The sequence below is a fragment of the Peromyscus eremicus genome, chromosome 10 (genome assembly GCF_949786415.1).
Source record: "Peromyscus eremicus chromosome 10, PerEre_H2_v1, whole genome shotgun sequence".
In the NCBI taxonomy this organism is placed as follows: domain Eukaryota; kingdom Metazoa; phylum Chordata; class Mammalia; order Rodentia; family Cricetidae; genus Peromyscus; species Peromyscus eremicus.
The window spans coordinates 800,184-817,627 of record NC_081426.1 but is presented as its reverse complement, the minus strand read 5'-3'; the positions used below and the strand labels follow the sequence as shown (position 1 = coordinate 817,627).

General features: G+C 40.4%; 1 protein-coding gene across 3 annotated transcripts in view; it reads right to left on the bottom strand.

Annotated features, from left to right (window-relative positions):
* Positions 1–10,336, bottom strand: part of Acyp2 (acylphosphatase 2) — a 211,871-nt gene extending 201,535 nt beyond the window's left edge. For 2 of the 3 annotated variants that reach the window (XM_059275143.1, XM_059275141.1), the window contains exon 1: positions 10,198–10,336. In XM_059275143.1, the coding sequence (XP_059131126.1) occupies positions 10,198–10,249 (52 nt within the window). In that variant the 5' untranslated portion in view covers positions 10,250–10,336. Of the gene's footprint in view, positions 1–9,952; positions 10,035–10,197 lie in introns of those variants that run through there. The other variant, XM_059275142.1, reaches the window with a different exon arrangement.
* Between the last annotated feature and the right edge of the window lie 7,108 nt (positions 10,337–17,444).

Genomic DNA, 17,444 nt, shown 5'->3' with positions numbered 1-17,444 from the left:
AGACCTGCCTCCCCGCAACAGTGGAGTAGTAAGCAAACAAGATTCAAAAATTACCACTTGTCCAGTCTATTGGAAAGACCTCATGGCAACAAGGGAGCCATTCACCCTACTGTTTCTACAGTACCAAGAAACCTCTGGGGCAGAGACATCCTGGAGGACATGGCTGCTGTTCTAACTACTGACAATAGAGCTTTCTTTGATGACCTTCAGGTCCATGAGAAGAGAGGTTTGGCAAATCACAATCCTACACATGAGTCACACCCCCAATTCTAAGGGCCACTGTCCTTCAGAAATCCACCTCAATCAAGCCTCCTAGCCTCATTCCATTGACATGTCTCTCAAATCAAGATGTCTGGTTGGAAAAGTGGCCTATAATTGAACCCAAGCTGTCAATCCTAAAGAATAAGTTGCAGAACAGCTAATTTGTTATTCTCAAGAGATCAGGATGCTACTGCCTCCTGTAGGATCTTCGTGCAGTTAATGATCAAATGGAAAAAATGGGTCCACATAACCAGGCCTCCCCTACCCTAGCACTATCCCTCCATCTTATTATATTTTAGTTATGGATATTAAGGATTGCTTTTTTCAAATTCTGCTGGCACCATGGGATTGTGACCACTTTACCTTTATAGTATGGAAACCTAATATGCATAAGCCAGCCAAGAGATATCAATGCTGTTTTATTCCAAGGAATGAAGAATATCCCCACAGTTCACCAGTTATATGTTTCTCAGGCCTTGGTAAATATTTCCAAGGATGTCCTCTTAATCCACCACATGGATGATCTCCTTCTGGCACATCTGGACTGCCAAAAGAGTGTTAAAAGATCTTGAGTCATTATATCTGATGGTGGCACCAGGTTCAAATGGTACCCCCTTTGCCTTTTTAGGCTTTTCCATTGCTAAGCAGATCTACCCCCTTCCTTTAAAGTGGAAATTAAAGAACTGTACTCACTCTCAGAATTAAAACAATTATATAGCACAGTTAATTGGCTTAAACCTTTTCTGCCCATCCTTGACCAAAAGATGAGACACCTCTTTTCATTGTTGAAGGGCCCCACCTGTCCTTCCACTAAGGTTAGGCTTGCCCAAGAAGCTATAGATTTGCTACAAAAGGTTTTGGCCATTCTAGCCCCCTCCAGTCTGCAACACCATTTTCCCCAAAGGCCCTTATTGGCAATGGTCCTCTGGACACCCAGGGTATTTGGGGGAGTATTATGGCAATCTGGTACCTTCTATGGATATACAAAGCACATTCTGACCTGCACAAGGTCACCTCTAAGTTTGACAAGTCCTTTCAACTTGGCCTTAAGGCATGAATGCTGGCACAGAGAACATATGGATGAGAGCCAGATAAGCTTGTCTTCCCCTTTTCTCTAAAGAATACCTTATCCCTCTGGGTGGATTCTATCTCATTCCAGGAAATGGTTGCAGGATTCACAGGAATTACCGACAATCATTTGCCAAAAAACAAAACAAAACAAAAAAAACAGCCAAGATCTTAGCAGAACTCCCCACACATCCAATATAGATAAAGCCCATGCAGTCCCCTCCTCCACTCCCAACCCTTACGCCACCCTGGCCTTTTCAGATTCCAATAAAAACAGATACAGTGTTCTTATCCAGCATTCTGGCTCCAAAGATGTTACATATGTTATCCCTAACCCGAGTTCCATTCAACTGGGTGAGCTATTTGCCCTCCTCAAGATTCTAGTGGAGTGCAAGACTGAACCCATTACTATTTTTTTCTGACAGCCAATATGTTATACAGGAAGTTTGTGTGCTGGACTTTTCTCAAGTCAAAGACTCACTGACCCTCATTACCAGCACTATGCTACTCATACAAGATATCTTAAATCAGAGAACTGAGCCCTGGTACCTATCACATATTAGATCCCACTCCAAATTGCCAGGAATATTGGCCCAAGGAAATGAGGTTATAGATACCATCATATTAACAGCTTGTATAGACCTCTTAGAACAAGCCAGGACTCTTCACCAGCAATTTCACCTGTCTCCACAGAACCTGCATAAACTTCTCACTGAGCTACCAATTTTCCAGTGCAAGCATTTGTCTCAGTCATGTGCCTCCTGTGCCCCTCTTGTCCCTTTGGGGCTACTTCAACATGCAGGGGTCAACCCCTGTGGCTTACTGCCCAATGCCATTTGGCAAATGGATGTTATGCATTATGCTCCTTTTGGCAATCTTAGATATGTTCACATGATAGTGGATACATGCTCCTCCTTTGTGTATGCCCTTGCACTTTCTCGGGAAAAGACTGTTAATGCGATTAAAGCCCTTAAATTGGCCATGTTGGTCATGGGGGTGCCTTGGGCAATAAAGACTGACAATGGCCCTGCCTATGCCTCTCAACAGTTTAAAAACTTCCTAGGATCCTGGAAGATCTCTCCTACCACTGGCATCCCCTATAATTCTCAGGGACAAGCCATCATGGAAAGAGCCAACAGAACTCTTAAAGAACTGTTGACCAAGACCATCTCACCAGAGGCAAAAAGGGATCCCCATTTGGCTCTAACTGAAGTCCTTTTCCATATAAATTTTCTCAGCTTCGATGAGGCGGGACTCAGTCCAGCATAGAAACATTGGGTGTCCCTGTCCCAGGGCACACCTCTACCCTTAGTAAGATGAAAAGGCCCCATCTTCCTCCAATGGCAGACACAAACCCCCGTGCTGACCCATGATTGTGTTTTTCCTCAGAGTGCAACTACACCAACATGGGTCCCAACAAGACATGTGTATCTCGCCATGGAGCAGCCCACCTCCACCAAAGAATTGGCCGTGGATGGGTACTGTACATACTCACTACCATTGCCCCTTTTATTTCCCCCAAAGCAGAAGATCTATGGACTCTGGTTCCCTTGCTTTCCATTCTGTTGCCAATGGCAATTAACTCCTGCTTTCCCTGTGGTATTTACCATCAACTCTTCCCTAGCCTGTACTTTATGGACCTGGTGCTGACCACCAAAATATTGGAGGGCACCTGGTCCGTAGAAAAAGCCCTTTGCTTTACACCCCCCTTTTTTTTCTTTCTCTTGTCAATGCCTAAGAAATAGAATTAATAAGAGACATGTCCCTACTGGCCTGTGATCCATGCTTCCATGCAATGTACCTCACCCCTCAATTACTCCATTATACTCTGGGAACAAATATCCCATCTCAATATGACCAGGGTCCCGGTGATGTCATTGGAGACAGATTTTTTTTTTTAAACTAAGGTCTGTGACAACTTTAAAAGGTCATTTGATCTCTCCTGGGTGATCACATATGCTTTGATTGGTGGGGTGATACTGTTAATCCTTATTCTCTTTATATACCTCCTGAAGCACATCCAACAGCAGCAGACAGTGACTAAGGCGACTCTTCAGGTTTTAATGGCTCTTAGACATCCTGCTCATAGCCCTCCACAGGAGGTTATGCATGCCTGGTTCTCTGAAATTCAAAAGGCTACTGCCTAATAACACAGTTCATTTAAAAAAAGTAATGTATAATTAAGAAATGCAGATTAATAGTCATCTATAATAGTCAAACTTATAGTCAGGTATGTTTTCAAGGTAATACACAGATATATTTAAATTGATGGGTGGTCTTCAAATACTCCAAAGACCTACAGAATATGGCATTTAAGATGTTTAGTAACTTAAGGCTTTTCTTGACAGTGAGACATGTCTGGCAGCACCCATCTACTTCAGAGAAGATAATGGGCATCAAAGAAACTGCATATGGAATTTACTTTCTTTGTGGCAAAAGTTAGCCACTGGGCAAGAAACTGTCCTTGCCTTGACTGTTGACAGTATGCTGTCCAAATTGGACAAGCAGAACACAAAAGAAAGTGACTACTAAACTTTGCCAAGACGAGGTAAGAACATCCTTCAAAATTTCCTGCTTCACAGAAAAGTCTGTCAGATATACTAGGCCTGTAGACCAGAGTTGGATACCACAACATTACAGAAGAACTTTGGGTGACTGTCCAGGCAGCAATTTGTTCCCATCATTAGGTAACATTTCATCCTTTTCTGGGGTCTTTGATGGAGTTAAAGACTAAATAGTTAAACTTACAGTTTTCCTTAGTTATGATAGAAAGCAAGTTAGGTATAAAACTTTGGACTCACAAAGATAAGATAGAAAATGGAATGTTTTCTCTGACTTTGCCACGTACAAATAGATTGGATATTATGACTGTGATTCTTACATGATAACTGTTTTTGTTTTTTATAAACAGTATAATTTTACTTTGTTACATTATAAATCCATTGAATTAATCCTTTTAATTAGACAAAAGAGAGAAATGCTGTAGAACAATCCTTTTTTACACTATAAATATGTATTACTCTCATTGGCTAATAAAAAGCTAATTGGCCAAAAGCTGGGCAGGAAGAGACTGAGTGTGAGAGCCAGACTAGGAGAATTCTGGGAAGAGGAAGGTCAGTCAGAGAGTCACTGACAAATGCAAAGAAGATGAGAATGCTGTGCTGAGAAAAGGTACCAAGCCATGTGGCTAAACAGATAAGAATTATGGATTAATTAAAATGTAAGAGTAACAAGACTATGCTGTCAACTGAACATTTATAATTCATATTTGGCCTCTGAGTCAGTTATTTGGGACTAGGTGGTCAGGACAGGAAACATCTGTTTACAAACTCCCTGAAGTTAGGGTTGGGGCGGGGTTTTGTTTTTGTCTTTCAGGAGAATGAAGACTAAGGAATCTGAAGACCACTGGACAAATGAGACATCTGAAGGAAAAGGACTAATCATCCAGAGAAAATGTCCCAAGAAAAAGAGTAAATTGGCCTATTGGTATATGACATTTCTAACAGAATAAAATTTCACAAATCTTCCTAAATATTTGTTTCTGCTATTCTCTACACACATATAATGCAAGTCATCTTTTTATAGTTCCAGATCAATTAAAAATTAAAGCTGAGCCGGGCGGTGGTGGCGCACGCCTTTAATCCCAGCACTCGGGAGGCAGAGCCAGGCGGATCTCTGTGAGTTCGAGGCCAGCCTGGCCTCCAAAGCGAGTTCCAGGAAAGGTGCAAAGCTACACAGAGAAACCCTGTCTCGAAAAACCAAAAAAAAACAAAAAAACAAAAAAAAAATTAAAGCTGGCTTTGGAGTTGGAGGGTAGCCCTCTCCTTCTGTAAATCCAAGTATGATTGTTAAAGCAAAATCTCTGTCTCATGTCAGAAGAGGCACCTGATATGGGACAGAAGAAAAGTCAAAATTAAGGGACTATTCTATTACCACTAATTCATAATTCTTTGGTTTTATTTTGACTCCTTAAACCATTGTTAAGGTATAAATATTATCTCAAAATTTATATAATTAAAATATACATATTAAACTTTTTGTCATGAGATTAATGGTCATATAGAGTACTAATTCTAGAAAAAAAAAGCTTCATCAAGCTTCCTGTACATGATTTCGAGTTTGAGTCTCTATCCCGTAACTATGAATTAAGTTTTTGTACTCTAGATGTACATAACAAATTATGGTCCTTTATCCTCTATGAGGTCTGCTGCATATGATATTTAAAATGTTTAAGTTTTCTGCAGTGAACCATGACCATGCCTAACAGTGACCCTTGAAGTCTCTAAATGAGGATGAGGCCCTGCAAACAACAATTCCACCAGGACTACTGTAACACCACTAAGCTGACAAACACATCGGCTTTGGACTATAAACTGCTCAGGACAATTTCAAGGTGGCTAGCTGAGATGATTCAGCCCCACAGACTACTTCAGCCAGGACAAAGCCCTGCATTTTCCCATTACATAGAGACTGGACAATAAACGATACAGCTAGCTCTCCAGGACTTGACAATTATCCCATTTTTTTTCAGGGTCCCCTAAAGATAACATCACCTCCAGACAACAGGAAGTAATTTTAAGAACATGAGGTGGGTTAGGTGGGTTTTGGTCATTCAGTGGGTTATGGATATTTGTCATCATTTAGGGGGGTTCGTTACAAGTTGTTATTGGTAATGGAAAGGGAAAAAAGCTGAATAAAGGAGATTAGATTCAGGGATCTTGTGCTGAAAAGAAAAAGTGGGGATATAGAAATGATAGGATAAAAAGATCATTGAATCTACTTTTAGAACAAAAAAAGCAACTACTAGTTTTAAACATTTTACATTCTTTTGGATTTTTGTATAGTGACACAAATTTGAGGTTATTTTTGTTATACTGTATATATGTTTTTATTTTTAAGATAATTCTGTATATTGATATAAGTTTAAGGTTATTTTTGTTAGAACATACTGTACATATGTTCCTACTCTTATTCAAGTTACTGCATCTATACAGCTCATTTAACAATGCAATGTAAATTATTACCAAAGTTATCATTATAAACTATTTAAGATAATATAGAAATGTAGGTTAATAGTCACCTATTAATTACAATCAAACTTGTAGTCTTATTAAGTATGTTTTCTAGGTCAAACAGAAATATATTTTAGGTAGACACCTGGTCTTCAAATACTTCACAGATCTACAGAACATAGCATTTAAGATGTTTTAATAACATAAGGTTCTTTTTTTCATGATGATGAGACATGTCTGCTCCTGGCAGCACCCATCTACTTCAGAGAAGATGATGGGCATCAAAGAAACTCCATATGGAATTTACTTTCTTTCTTGCAAAAGTTAGCCACTGGGCAAGAAAGTGTCCTTGCATCAACTGCTGACATTATGCTGTCCAAATTGGACAAGCAGGACACAAAAGAAAGTGACTACAGAACTGTATCAAGACAAAGCAGGACAGTCTTTCAAAAATCCTACTTCATTGGAAAGTCTGTCAGATATTCTAGGCCTGTAGGACAGAGATGGATGCCCCAACATTTACAGGGGAACTTTGGGTGACTGTCCAGGCAGCCAGCTATTTCTGTCATTTGTTAATTTTGGAAGCTGTTTGCTCTGTACTTCCTGTTTACTCAGGTAATATTATATCCTTCTGATGGAGTTGAAGACCAAATAGTTATAGTTATAGTTTTCCTGGTTACCAAATTCAGAAAAGAAACTCAAAAAAGTGGTGTAAAGAGTATAAGGTTGAAAGACATAAAAAATAAGTTTGTGTTGATAATACAAGTTAGCATAGAAAGTGAATTAGGTACAACCCTTTGGACTCAACAAGGTAAGATAGATAATAGAGTATTTTCTCTGAATTTTTCAAATTCAAATGGAGTGGACATTGTTAATGTATTTCTTGCCTGTATATATTTGTATATAGTTATTGTACTTATTGTATATAGTTTTACTATGATAGTTAAAATCTTCACTTTTTATTTAGACAAAAAGGGGGAAATGTATGATATTTTGATTGTGTTCTGACAAATAAATCTTGTCTGGAGTTAGAGGGTCGAGCTAGCCACTAGTTCACCATAGAGATTAGGAAGACTAAGGACAGATAGTATACAGGAAGTAATAAGGTGGGGTGGAGAGTGGCCCTTTTGGTCAGAGGAAAGAGGTAGGAAGCAACTGTGGCTGCTCCCCTGGATCTTTCAGGCTTTTAACTTGATATCTAACTCCTGATTTTTTCATCAATAAGTTAATTAGATTAACACTTCACTTATTTTTCCACAAACTTATAAGTTTTACCTACTGAGTCACCAAATCCTTTTCCACTTACAAAAAATTGGTGAATTGGGATAATTAAATGTATTTATCTCTTTAAGTTTGTAAAACAGTTCACACCATGGGCCTTTAGTGCTCTCCAAGCTCCCAGGAGAGGCTTTCATAACTAGAGAGGTTTTGGTAACTGTATATGTTGGCAAATTGGAAACTCTATTCCAGATACTTAAAAGAGTCATCCTTATACTTCTATTGTTCTAGAACCACTTCTGGTGCCAAAGTCTGTAATAGTCATGGTTCTCTAGAGTAACAGAACTTATAAAATGAATCTGTGTATATAGAAAGGGAATTCACTCTGGGCGGTGGTAGCACATGCCTTTAATCCCAGCACTCGGAAGGCAGAGCCAAGTGGATCTCTGTGAGTTCGAGGCCAGCCTAGGCTACCAAGTGAGTTCCAGGAAAGGCACAAAGCTACACAGAGAAACCCTGTCTTGAAAAACCAAAAAAAAAAAAAGAAAAAGAAAGAAAGAAAGAAAGAAAGAAAGAAAGAAAGAAAGAAAGAAAGAAAGAGGAAGAAAGAAAGAAAAGAAAGGGAAGTCACTAGAATAACTTATAGGCTGTGGTCCTGCTAATCCAAAAATGCCTGGCTATGAACAGAAAGTCCAAGAATCTGGTAGTTGCTCAGTCCATAAGGCTGGATGTCTCAGCTGGTCTTCAGTATATGCCAGAATCCTGAAGAAATAGACCCTAATGCTAATGAACGAATGGACTTGCTAGCAAGGTAAGGACAAGCAGGCAAAGATCAAAAGCTTCTTTCTTCCATGTCCTTATATAGGCCTCCAGAAGGTGTGGCCCAGATTAGAGGTTGGTCTTTCTACCTCAAAGATATGGATTAGAAGCGGATCTTCCCACTTCAAATTAAACAAAAATGCCTCTCAAATGTGCCCTCCATTTTTGGGTTTTAGTTAACTCTAGATGTAGTCAAGTTACCACAGTATCAAAAGTACTAACCAGGCCCAATACTGCTCAGCTTCTGGGATCAGACAGGATCAGATGGGTACTATGGCCATGACTCCTGATGCACTTTCTAAAGGTACAAACCCAAGAATTGTAAGGGAATCACTTTTCAAACTTTCAGCTTCCTTGCACATTGTTTCCTAAACCTGATCTCAGACTTGTCTGCCGTGAATTTCCTTCCCTACCTCCCTTTTCATAATGACTGTGAAGCAAAAGGTGCCTTATAAGGACAAACAAACAACAACAACAATAAAACACTTCTATCCATTTTTTAACCTCACCCTGGATACATTGCCCCAAGTAAAATATCTATAAAATAACAAAATGGACAAAAATAATAACAAAAGGATAATATTCCTCTTTTTAAAAGAAGGTTCTATTAAAAAAAAAATCCCAGCTTTCCTGCTTAGAAATAAATTCCCAATACAAACTCACCTTTTAAATCTATGAACAGTTACCATTAAAGCTTATTGCTATTGGTAGTTATACAAGCACCCCATAGCCTGTTTTTATTACACACATAGACAGCACATCTGGGGTGGGAGTGGGGTCCAGATGGAGTGAGCAATAAGAAACTCTCCTGAATAGTGGGATAAAAGCATGAGGAGGTAGAATGGAAATTCAGACTCAAGCAGGGAGTTACATCATTGTAAAAGAGCCTTGTTTTTATTTTGGAGACTGGCTTCAACTTGATACCTGGCCACCTCCCAAGTGCCGGCTGGATTATAGGTTTATGCCACCACACCACATTGGTGTAGCACAGAGTATTCAATCCAGAGCTAGGTGAAAATTAGGCAAGCACTCTACCAACTGAGCTATATTCCCAGTCTCAAAAACCTTTCTTCTTTTAAAGGAATAATAGTATATATTAAATCTTTACAGTACTGGCATTTCATTAGATCATTTTCTCTGTGTGTAGACTACACTGGTCTCGAACTCAAAGAGATCCACTTGCTTTTGCCGAACGAGAAGGCGTGGGCCACCATATCCATGTCAAGCCCTATTAGGTAAATTTCAAAGAATGTTTTAACATTTTAAATTACAAATATAAAGATTATACAATAAGACAGACATTATGTTCTGTGCAACTATTTAAGCTTATAATGAAACAAAAATTAGAAAACTCATTTAAATTGCCTGAGAGTACCGTGCAGTGGTATAGTGCACAAACGCAAAAATATGTATATGTAAGGCTCAATCTCCAAAATCCAAGGAAGGAAAAATTGCCAGTTAGCTGGAGAGGGACTACAACCTCTGACGAAGTAAACCATCCAGTATCATTAAGGTATCCTTGCTAAACCCAAGCCTGACAACCCTTTGTGACCAATAACCTCTGCTTTTCCGACCCACTCCAGCGTTTTCCCGTAGATTGGCAGCCGGCCCCTCGGACACTCTGGGTGATCTCCCTCCACACCCAGGCGCCCCCTCCCGCAGCTCTCCTGCGCACGCGCAAAGCCCATCCTTCCCACGCGCGGCTGCTGTGTCATGGCTGAGCGGAAGTCCGTGCCTCAGAAGAGGCAGCCCTAAGGTGGATGGCACTAGCTTTCTCCTGGCCCTCCCACAGCCCTGGCCTCCCGGGGTCAGGATGTACCCTGCACTCTCCCGAACACTTCGTAGTCCACAGACTTGAGCGGCTCCGCCATGGTGGCCAGCCTTCTCGCGAGCAAGCGGAGCGGGGTGTGCGGCGCGGGTGCTGCGGCGGCGCGGGTGCTGGAGGCTCACGGCGCTGGCGCGGGTCACGCGTCAGAAGGCCGCACACGACGGCGGCCCGCAGTGAGGGCGACGGACGCAAGGCGGCGGGCTCGCAGGCAAGCTGCGCCCGCACGGTCCGCAGGAGGTCGGGCCGCGAGGGGATTAAACCAAACTAACATATTCATCTACCCACTGACGTTTATTTGACACACACAAAAGAGTTTTTTTCTTTTGTTAAGGATGAAACTAAGAGTGGACTTGTTGGGAGGAGGAAGGGGTAGAGCCAGAGTGGGCTGGGGAGAGAGGGTAGGTGACAGGAGATAAAAATTACCAAAGTTCATTATATACAAGGATAAAATGTCAAAGAATTTTTCTAAGTTTTATGTGTTTTTATATAGGTAAAGAGATTAATTTAAGTTAATTAACATTCATCTCACATCTGATTTCATTTAAGATCTCAACAATTTCAGATATATATTTATCAATCTTAATTATGGTCTGTAAATGTGTTCTCCACTTGATATGAACAAATTTTGTGCCCTTGAAACAATATCCCCATTTCCAACCCCTCAATGACTCCCGAGATTTGCGTTTGAAATGAAGGCCCTGCATAAGCGTAATGGCACAGGGTATTAGGTCAGAGAATTAATTCTGAAATGTTTTGGCAACTGCCAAATCCATGGTGATTATGAACTAAACCATAAGTTAGGGTTGACCTTTATAGTCAGTCTGCTAATTAAAAAAAAGCTTGTACCTGAATCCCTATTCTACATAGATGTCTAGAAGGAGAAATTTTAGTAATTTTGTCTCATGCTAATAGGAACAAACGCTTACAGTCATCTTGTCTGTTGTCATACAGTTTTATATGTTTTGTAGTTTTGTTTATTTCAGTTGCCTAGGGCAGTTAAGACAGTTTATATTTAGAGAATTATATTTCTGGTGAGATATTTAAGGTCTTACCTTATACTAGCCCATCACTCCAAATAATCAGGATAAAACTTTTGATAACCTGCTTTCTAAATTTCAAATTCTTTTATATGTGAGAATTTCCATTTCTCAATTTATTTGTTGGCCTCCATACCTTTACACATTTTTTTTTCATCTTTCCGAATAAAAGAATCTACTACAACTTGATTAAATACTGTGTGCTAATTCTGTCTGGGAACCCACACACAAAACTCAGGGCCAGGTGTGGTGGCATACTCCTTTAATCTCAATACTGGAGAGGTAGAGGCTGGCTGATCTCTTGTGAGTATGAGACCAGCCTGGTTCCAGGCCAGCTAAGACTATGTGGTGAGACTCTGTACCAAAGTTAATAAGTACTCTGAAACTTGGGCAGAGTGTGATCAAATCAATAAGACATGTTCTAGAAGTGCTAGTCTGGATCAATTTACCTAATGAAGGTAATTATTCTTGGTATTGCAGATTTAACTCCTTCCTCTTATCTCCCAAGTCACTTCTTGAAGACCATGGAATCAACATAGATTTTAAGTAATTCTCAGGTGTTTTCAAATTCTCTCCATTACATTCAGAAGCAAACCTTCTCTAACCTGTTATTTTGTGCTTCCCCAAATCCTGAAGGTGCCCACTGCTCAGAGCTCTCAGTACAACACAATAAAAAATCTTCTCTGGAACCTACTTTACCTGGGATACCTCCAGGTACCCCACATCTTTGCTATGCAGCTCAGTTGCCTTACAAGTTCTTGTAAGATTGTGTCCTCCCCATCAATGCATCCTCCCCATAGTTCTGTGTCTTAAAAATCATTGACTGGGAAGGCTGACATTTTCATTTTCTTAATCAACCCTTGACTTTTCTCCACATTTACCCAGGAGTACCTCTGCCAGTTATTATGTAGCTCCGTTTTAACTTTAGAAGTGTTATAGCAGCAATTGACATTTGCTTTGCTAAAAAATGTATTGTGTCTGCCAACAGCTGAACATTAGTAAATGGAAATTTTTATGTACCAATTCAGCATGGATTGCTAATAAAATGTGGCTCTAAGACTTTAGAATTGTAAGCAAGTGTTTTTAATATTAAGTAACTTTAAATAGAGATCTAGAAAAATTTAGAAAATTTTGAAAAATCAATCACCCATAATCTTAACACATCTGATATCATTTTTTACTATGTTTTCTCTCTTTCCCTCTCTCTCTATATATATAGATATGTGTGTGCATATATGTATGTGTGTATACATATGTATGTATGTGTGTGCAAATATATGTATGTATTTAAATACAGCATGTATTCAACTACAACATTAATATAAAATATACATGCTTTAAGTATGAATTGAACTTTTGTTGTCTTTTCCAAGTCATAGTATTTCTAATGAATATTTAAATTCATTATATTATATGTATATTATATAATATTTTAATTTAATCTGTTATTGCACGTTCAGGCTGCTTCTTATTTTTCACCATCACAAAAAATATAGTAAAGGAAATATGTATATGGCTCCCCTCTTTTTTGTAGGGTAGTCAGAAGACAGGTCTCATTGTATAGCCACCAAAGGATCATCAATCAGTTCTCTAGATGACCCAGTTCTACAGTGAAGGCTGACATGTCTTCAGTGGGTTCCAGAACTGCATTTCAGATGCTTGTGGCATGAATAAAGCTAAGACTGGGAGAAAGTGACCTAGAGCCTCTCTCCTTAGCCCCTTCAACAACTCCATTAGCCACTTAACACTAAATGCTAAAATGCTAAATTTCTTCTTCATTTCTTCTGAGTACCTCTTTTTCCCCTGTAATTTAAACTCTGACCAGTACAATGCTTGGGGGGCAAAAAAACATTACCATAGGAGTAGATCCAAAATTAAAAAGAATGGAAGTTCAACTATGCCACACCCACATGTCTGTTAAGCATTAAGGATTTTAGTACTTACAAAGAGGTAAAATATAGACTAATGAAAAAAATCTAAAAACCAGGCATGGTGGCACATGCCTATAATCCCAGCACTCTGAAGAAAGAAAATCTGAAGAAAGAAAATCAGGAGTTTGAGGCCAGCCTGGGTTTTGTAGCCAGACCTTGAGATGGAGATTAGAGAGGAGAGAAAAGAATAATAAAACTAACCCTCAACTTTTTGATAATTTGTTGAAATATTATGAGACAAGGGCTTATGTAGCCCATGTTCTGTTAATTAGCTGCATCCTGCTTATTTGTATTTATTGTCTACCCGATTTGCAGATACCCTGTTTTATTTTTTAAAATTAATGAAACAATAACATTAAAAAGAACCCTATGGCTGGGTGTGGTTGCAAATGCCTATAACCCCTGTATTAGGGAAAGTAAGGCAGGAGTAACACTGCAAGTTTGAGGCTAGTCTGTATTAAATGAAATCCTGTCTGAAAACCTAAAACCAAAGAAACCGAAGAACTTTTCCAGAGTGCTGCTTAGTTATAAAGCATAATTTCTGGTCTCTTGCTGCCACCTACCAACTGCTCAAGGCCATGCAGGCTATGAGCATAGGATGACTCCTTCAGAAATGCTAGCAGGACCTACATTGACTCTCATTTCAAAGTCAATCTTCTGAACTAGCTGTACCCATACTAAACCCTTAAATGAGAAACACGTTTAAATACTGTTAGGATTTTTTACTCAATAGGTGGCTTAAATATAAGAGAAACTTGACCATGAGTTATTATTAGATATGGACATTATAGAAAAAAAAGTTAAGGAAATTCATTTAGTAAATTCTGGTTTACTCCCATTATATGAGACATTATACTGAAAATATACTTATACTATACCCTTTAAGATGTTTTTAATTAGGCTGGAGAGATGGTTCAGAGGCTAAGAGCACTGGCTGTTCTTCCAGAGGTCCTGAGTTCAATACTCAGCATCCACATGGTGACTCATGACCATCTATAATGAGATCTGGTGCCCTCTTATGGCATGCAGTCATACATGCAGGCAGAACATTGTATATATAATAAATATTTTTTTTTTGAGACAGGGTTTCTCTGTGTAGCTTTGGTGCCTGTCCTGGATCTCACTCTGTAGCCCAGGCTGGCCTCAAACTCACAGAGATCCACCTGGCTCTGCTTCCCAAGTACTGGGATTAAAGGCGTGTGCCACCACCACCTGGCATAAATAAATAAATCTTTAAAAGACAAAAAGAAGATGTTTTTAATTACATTTATTTATTTATTTGGGAGGTATACACATTCTACAATGTTCCTGTAGAAATCAAAGCACAAATTTTGGGCATTGGTTATCTTCTACTACCATGTGGGTCCCAGGGATTGAAATAAAGTCATTAGATTTGGTGGCAACTGAGTTTATCTGATGAGCCATCTTGCCTTTATACTGTAGCCATTAAAATTAGTCTTTGTGAAAGCAATGTGTTTCAGGGGCATTTGTTATATAAGTAAGAGTTTACTTGAGCATGGGAAACATTTTGCAAAATTTCATCTGTAATTATTTACCTTTCAGTTATAAAACCTTATGTCAGGAAGATTGGCAGTGGCAATGACTGAGGTATTGCATCAGTCATGTAGAACTTTGTCAGGTCTCAAAGAAACCTGGGACAAGTCTTACCTGTCGCTCCTCCCAGCACTTCTCATCCTGCCTCCTGCTCTAAACATCTCCAGCCCAGGAACTGGGCTATGCTTCTCTTCCCCTAGGCTTCTCTTTCCTATATAATCCAGCAATTTCAGCCTATGCACTCTCTTGGCCTCTTGGTTCTTCTGTCTTTCTAGGCTTCTTGGTCCTTTGCTCTTTGCTCCTGGTCCCCTGTCTCTTCTCTTCCTCTCTCATTCACCCCACGTCTCTCAGGCCCTGCTCAGTCTGGACCCTTTCAGATGCCTCTGGCTGTTGTTTTCTCCCTCATATCTACAATAAAAGCCTTCCTTCTCAATCATACCTTGCAGTAGTCATGTCCTCATTTTCATTCAAACTTAAGGCATAGTTTTCTCCCATTTAATCTGTTTTACAGAAACTATGTTGACTAAGTAAGGCAAGCACTATATTTTAGAGATAAATAAATAGCCTCAGTGTTAGTTATTTAGTGGCGCTCTTACCCTGTGAGGAAATGTCACGAAACACAACAGAATCTACTAACAAGAGTTTTATTAAGATGAAAGGGACAGATGAGTGCTCAGGCCTGTGGAAGAGACATGTGTGTGGAGAAGAAGAAGGCAGCTGGGCATATGGTGCCAGCTTATAAAGGCTGGGTGGCGCACCCACGTACACAGGTCGACGTAACTACTCCATGCATGTGCAGATCACATGGCTGTGTTGCACATTCTTACACAACCATGCAAAGTCACGGGATCCTGGTCACGCAAGACACCTTGACCCGCAAATGGCTATTTTGACCTGGAACTGGCTAGGCGGAAGTGTCTAGGTCCACCGGGCATGCACAAACACGCCCAACCATGGGGGCATGTTGTGAATCCATCACTCAGAACTTTTAAAGAATTGTTCTAGATCACCAGAAACAAAATCTTACCTAGAACCTGACCTTTTGAGGCAAAACTCACCTTCAAATTGTCTTTCCTTCACTTGTTAGCAAGTATTTATGGTAAGATGAATGTGTGCCATTAAGTGGGTGCTGGGGAGAAGGTAATGTCCTATTTAGAGACTGGAGGTATGTTAGGGTGAGTGTTGAGAAAATAATCTCTGCAGGATGGATAAAAGTAAATCAAAGCCAGGCAATGATGGTGCATACCTTTAATCCCAGCACTCAGGAGGCAGAGGCAGGTGGATCTCTGTGAGTTTGAAGTTAGCCTGGTCTACAAAGTGAGTTCCAAGACAACCTGGGCCTTTACACAGAGAAACCCTGACTTGAAAAACCAAAAAAGGGGGGAAAAGTAAATCAGATGAGAAGGTGGGAAGATTGAATCCAGGCAAAGGGAACAGTAAGGAGAAACCCCAAGTTTCCCTAGTATCAGGGCCTAATACATTCCTTTCCCCAAAGTCTAGCATTTAGAGAAATGCCAGTATTCCCTCAGGGGCTTGAAGATTGCTCCTACTAGCTAAAAAGAATCATTCTCCTTATCACTGGCAAAAAAACATGTGGCTCTCCTATTAACATATGACTGTGGTGCCTATTAGCATGTCAAAATCAATCCTAGTCCCTAGGCTCCCTCAGTCCCTACTCACAACCTACCTACCTGCAGTCCCTACCCTGCAACCTAGCTCACACGCTCCCTTCCTCCCAGGTACCTGATCCCATATAACCCTAGAGATCACCCCAACACATGTGTGCACGCGCGCGCGCGCACGCACACACACACACACACACACACACACACACACACACACACACACCATCACCTCTCTCTGCTTTCTTGAGAGACAACCTTGGCAGTTTGGAATAAACTTTTCCATTTTTCATCCATGGAGCAGCTATTTTGGCTTCTTTGCTATGCCCATTTCATTCATTCTGGTGCTAGAAACCTGGGAGGGATATACATATGAGCTCCTCTTCCCAAAGGAAGGGCATTCTGGAAGTCGGGAGCCAAGGAACACCACAAAGTCACTGTAAGCATAGCAGCTTACAGCTCTGCTCCAGGGAAAGGGTTCCCTAACGCCAAGTGTAACAACTCTGCTCCACAGGGGAGGGTTTCCACAGTGAAGTTGTTACAGGTCTGCTCTTTAAGGGAAAGTTTCCCCAGGGAAAGTATTACAGCTCTGCTCAGCTGAGGTCCCCTGGAATGTATCAACTCTGCTCTACTAGGATAAAGTTTCACCAGCGAAAGTGTTGCAGTTCTGCTCTACTCAGCTCCACTGTGGCTCTGGGGAAAGTTGTTACAGCTGGACTCTGCTCCAGTGAAAATGTCACACCACACAACAAACTGTACTCAAAATATTTATTGAGAAGGAAGAATCCAGGATGGTGGCTGCCTTGGGTGAGAAACACAGCAAACTGAACAGGGTACAGACCTTATATAGGATTTCTTGGAGGGTGAGGGTAGAACTTTCCAGGGTGGCTTGGTATTGGTGGATTTTGTGGCCTGATTCTGGGGCAAGCTCAGGGATTGGTGGGATTCTGTACACAGGCATTGGTGAAATTCTGTAGCCTGACTCTGGGGCAAAGTCAGAGATCGGTGGAATTTCAATACGTGGTCCCGGGGTCAAGTCTATTGGTGAAATTATTAAGGCCACTCCACGTAGTTAAAAGGAGATTTATTTAATG